The 3,796-nt window shown below is 54.7% G+C and overlaps 1 protein-coding gene across 1 annotated transcript; it reads left to right on the forward strand.

Annotated features, from left to right (window-relative positions):
- The first annotated feature begins 345 nt into the window (after positions 1–345).
- On the forward strand, positions 346–1,200 carry FOXQ1 (forkhead box Q1). Its single transcript, XM_041413149.1, has one exon. It carries the CDS (start codon positions 346–348, stop codon positions 1,198–1,200), a length of 855 nt encoding a protein of 284 aa, XP_041269083.1.
- Positions 1,201–3,796: the final 2,596 nt, after the last annotated feature.

The following is a 3,796-nucleotide window of genomic DNA, read 5'->3' on the forward strand; positions in this document are numbered from 1 at the left end:
GGGGGGCCAAAGGAGAGCGAGCATCCCAGTGGGGAAGAAGGAGGTGGACGCCCGGAGGAATCGCCCAGCCCCGCAGGCGGCAGGGCACCTCAGCCCGTCCTCGGCGCCCACCGACGGCGAAGGGGCCGGGCCCTGCTAGCGACCCCGGGCCGGCGGGCTGAGGCGGGCGCCCAGCGGAGCCGAGGCAGGCGCCTGCCGCCGCGGAGCTGTCCAAGCCGGTGAGGGAACAGAAAGCCCCTGGGTCGCCTCGCCGCCTCCCGCCTCCCTTGAGGCCGCGCCGAGGGGCGGGGGTCGCGCCCGCCCAGCGGAGCCGCGGGGTGCGGGGGGGCCGGCGGCGCCGCCGCCATGAAGCTGGAGGTGTTCTCGCAGCACTATGAGGACAAGCTGAGCACCGGCAGCGACCAGGAAGGCAGCGGCTCGCTCTCCCCGGCTCCGGCGGAGAGCGAACTGGGCTCGGACGGTGACTGCGCGGCCAACAGCCCGGGCGGCGGGGCCGGGCGGCCGGGGCATCCCCCTCCGCCGCCCCCCACGCCGCAGCCCCCGCCACCGCCGCCTGCCGAGAGCGCCAAGGGGAAACCCTACACGCGGCGCCCGAAACCGCCCTACTCCTACATCGCGCTGATCGCCATGGCCATCCGCGACTCGGCCGGCGGCCGCCTGACCCTGGCCGAGATCAATGACTACCTGATGAGCCGCTTCCCCTTCTTCCGCGGCGCCTACACCGGCTGGCGCAACTCGGTGCGCCACAACCTCTCCCTCAACGACTGCTTCGTCAAGGTGCTGCGCGACCCGGCGCGGCCCTGGGGCAAGGACAACTACTGGATGCTGAACCCCAGCAGCGAGTACACCTTCGCCGACGGCGTCTTCCGCCGCCGCCGCAAGCGCCTCAGCCGCGCCGCCCCGCCGCCGCAGCCCGCCCGCCCCGCCGCCGGCGTCCCGCCGCAAGTGCGGCGGGCGGGGGCCTCCGCCCGGCTCCCCGCTCTACGGGCCCCTCCGGCTGGCCGGGCCGCTGCCGCCGGCGGCGGGGGGCTCGGCCTCGTTCCAGCCGTACGCCGTGGAGACCCCGCTGGCTTAATGGAGCCCCCCTCCTCCCCTGCGAGGGACCTGCCCGGGGAGGCGTGGAGGGGGAAAGGAGGAGGCTCTGGATCCCGCACTTTAACTCCAGAGGCGACCACAGCCTCCAAGCAAAAGCCTCGGTGACTGTGCCTTAGTGAAATGACAGTGGGTTTAACTTAAGCCAAAAAAAAAAAAAAAAAAAAAAAACTGTCTGTTTGGACATAGCCATGAGCCTCAAGTGCTTCTTACTGTTTGTTGAGACTACTTGACTTAAGCCAGTCCCTCGCCATCTCCTTTCTGTGCCCCTCTCTTGTCCCCACATCTCCTGCTACCGAAGCCTGGGGCAGCAGAGCGGGGGCGCCCCGCGGAGGGCGCGGTGGCGGCCGCTGGGGGATGCGCTGTGCGCTTGGGAGGAGGGAGCGGGGGCCGGGAACAGCAGGGAGAGAGTAGGGGAGGGGGCCGGGGTCTGCTGAGGAGCCGTAGGTCTGTACTGCAAAGCAATGCATCACTGTGCCAAAAGAAACCTTTTCTCCTGTCCGGCAGCTGGCATTTCCTGGGAAGGGAGGATATTAAATTATTTATAAAAGTAGTGTTTTTAACACAAAGAGAGTGCAGCTTTTAAAATTAATTATTGGAGGGGGCGGGAGAGGGGAAAGGGCTCAAGGAAATGTCAGGCGTTGTCTCCTGTACTGGCTGGCGTTCTACGTTTGTGGCCAAGACCATTGCTACTGGAAAGAGAAGAGTAAATTTTTTCGTATTTTATTTTTATGTTTGTATGTAATATATGTGCGTGTGCATTTTATTGACGCTCGGCCATCATGTTTTTCCGGTTTTTTTTTCCTTTCTCCTTTTCCCCGAATAAAAGCTGCCCCCTAAATAAAGGCGGTAATGAGGAGAAGAGCGTGATGTCTGTGCTGGCGTGAGGGAGGGAAGCCTGTCGTGGGACAACCTTGACCGAGAAGCTTGGCTAGGGCTGAGGGGGTAGCAAGGCTGCCCGCCCTTTCATCCCCATCCCGGCCGGCGGGTAGAGGTGCCACCTATGGACCCGCCTTATTTTAGTCACGGGAGATGAGAAGTTCTCCTCTTGGGCTGCCGCCAGATATGAAAGTCCTCTGCAATTCCTCGAGTCAAATCAGAATTTCTCGCCGGGGCTCAGCCCTGCAGAAATGCTGGCGATTTGCAGGCAGAGAGATTTGCAGGCAAACCACCTGACGTGGGGCAGCCTGTGAAAATACTGTACATCTGCCTGCCAGTTTTTTTCTTCCCCTCCGTTTTTTTGGTTTTTTTCTGTTGTTGTTATTGTGGTTGTGGTTGTTATTTTTCCCACGAAGGACAGCAGGCGACATGTAATCCTGTTGTCATCTCTCGGTCCAAGGAAAACTCGCTTCAGGAAGGTCGTTGGCACAACCGGACTCCGGTTGCTTCTGGTGGAGATATCCCCGGTGGCACTTACACCGGGCGAACCCTCAGCGGGGTGAAAGCTGGGAAAATATCTGCTGGTAATAAAAAGTTTGCACGCGTTGCCTTCTCCCGATGGGCGTTATGTTAAGGCTGATTTGTATTGTCAGAAGTGATCAGCAAAGCCTCAGAAGGGCTAAATAGGGAAAAGGAAAGGTCGGGGAGGCTAACTGCCCGTGCTGCTGAATTACAAATGAGTGTCTTCCCCGAACTCGAAGAGTTTATACAAATGCTGAAATGATAATTCGGGGTTCGTTTGTTCGGTTGCTTGTTTTAATTAATACTTTTAAATGTATGAAAATCGGCGAGTTTCTTCCCCTTTAAGTACTCTGTAAGCTCAGGTTACCTAAAAAAAACGATGTCAAGGAGAAGTTTTAATTACACCTATTTCGGAGCTTGGAGTTTCTCTTCCACCTCTTGTTCCCTCAGCGCCGAGATTCAGCTGCTGAATCCTAGCTTCTATCCTACTCGCAAAAATTATTCTAAACAGCAAAGGTGTGTTGTGAAAGGAAAGCTTCAAACAGAACAATCTGCGGCCGAAAACACCGACTTGTTTCAATACAGCTCAAACAGATTTCACGGTGCGTTAAGCTCAGACCATAACATCCATCAGAACATTGCGAGAGATTAGTGACTAATGTATGAAGTAATCCAGCCCTTGAAGGAATTGGTTTTTATGTACACACGCGCACGCACATATACACACACACTGTTTCGACATCATTCTGCCTTCAAGGCTCTGTGCAAATACTAACCTACCCTTCCATAATCTGCTCTTTCCTCTGGCTTGTATTTTACCATCTCTTTTTTATAGGAGTTCATATGACCTGTTAGCATGCGACTCCTAGTGTCTTTTGCTTTTGTCCATCTGTAAAAGTCATCTTTCAGGGTATGTTAAAAATATCTTGATGGAAAGTGGAATTCGTTATTATAGCCAGAAGCGTGTATTTTAATCTGATAGATTTAAGTGTGAATAAGGATGAACTGTGTGTAAACGTATGTTGAGCAGGATGACATTGAGGTTTTTTTTAAAAAAAAAAAAAAAAAAAAAAAAAAAAAAAAAAAAAAGAAAGCCCTCAGGGTTCGAAATACCCAAAAAAAAAAAAAAAAAAGCAAGCCCGCAGAGTTCGACATATCCCTTGTTAATAAGTATTATATTCTGTATTTATTTTCTATGAAACGCCATTTTTCGATATGTCAGAAACGTATGTCAACAGTACAGTAACAGGGACATCTGTGTCCTCGCGGTCCTTTCTTAGCCCTTGTTTGGATTTCCTCAGAC

Source organism: Onychostruthus taczanowskii, unplaced genomic scaffold (assembly GCF_017590055.1).
Source record: "Onychostruthus taczanowskii isolate IOZ18803 unplaced genomic scaffold, ASM1759005v1 scaffold40, whole genome shotgun sequence".
NCBI lineage: Eukaryota > Metazoa > Chordata > Aves > Passeriformes > Passeridae > Onychostruthus > Onychostruthus taczanowskii.

Excerpts from the sequence above, each read along its gene's own strand:
- FOXQ1 (XM_041413149.1), top strand. The coding sequence starts at position 346 with ATGAAGCTGGAGGTGTTCTCGCAGCACTATGAGGACAAGCTGAGCACC.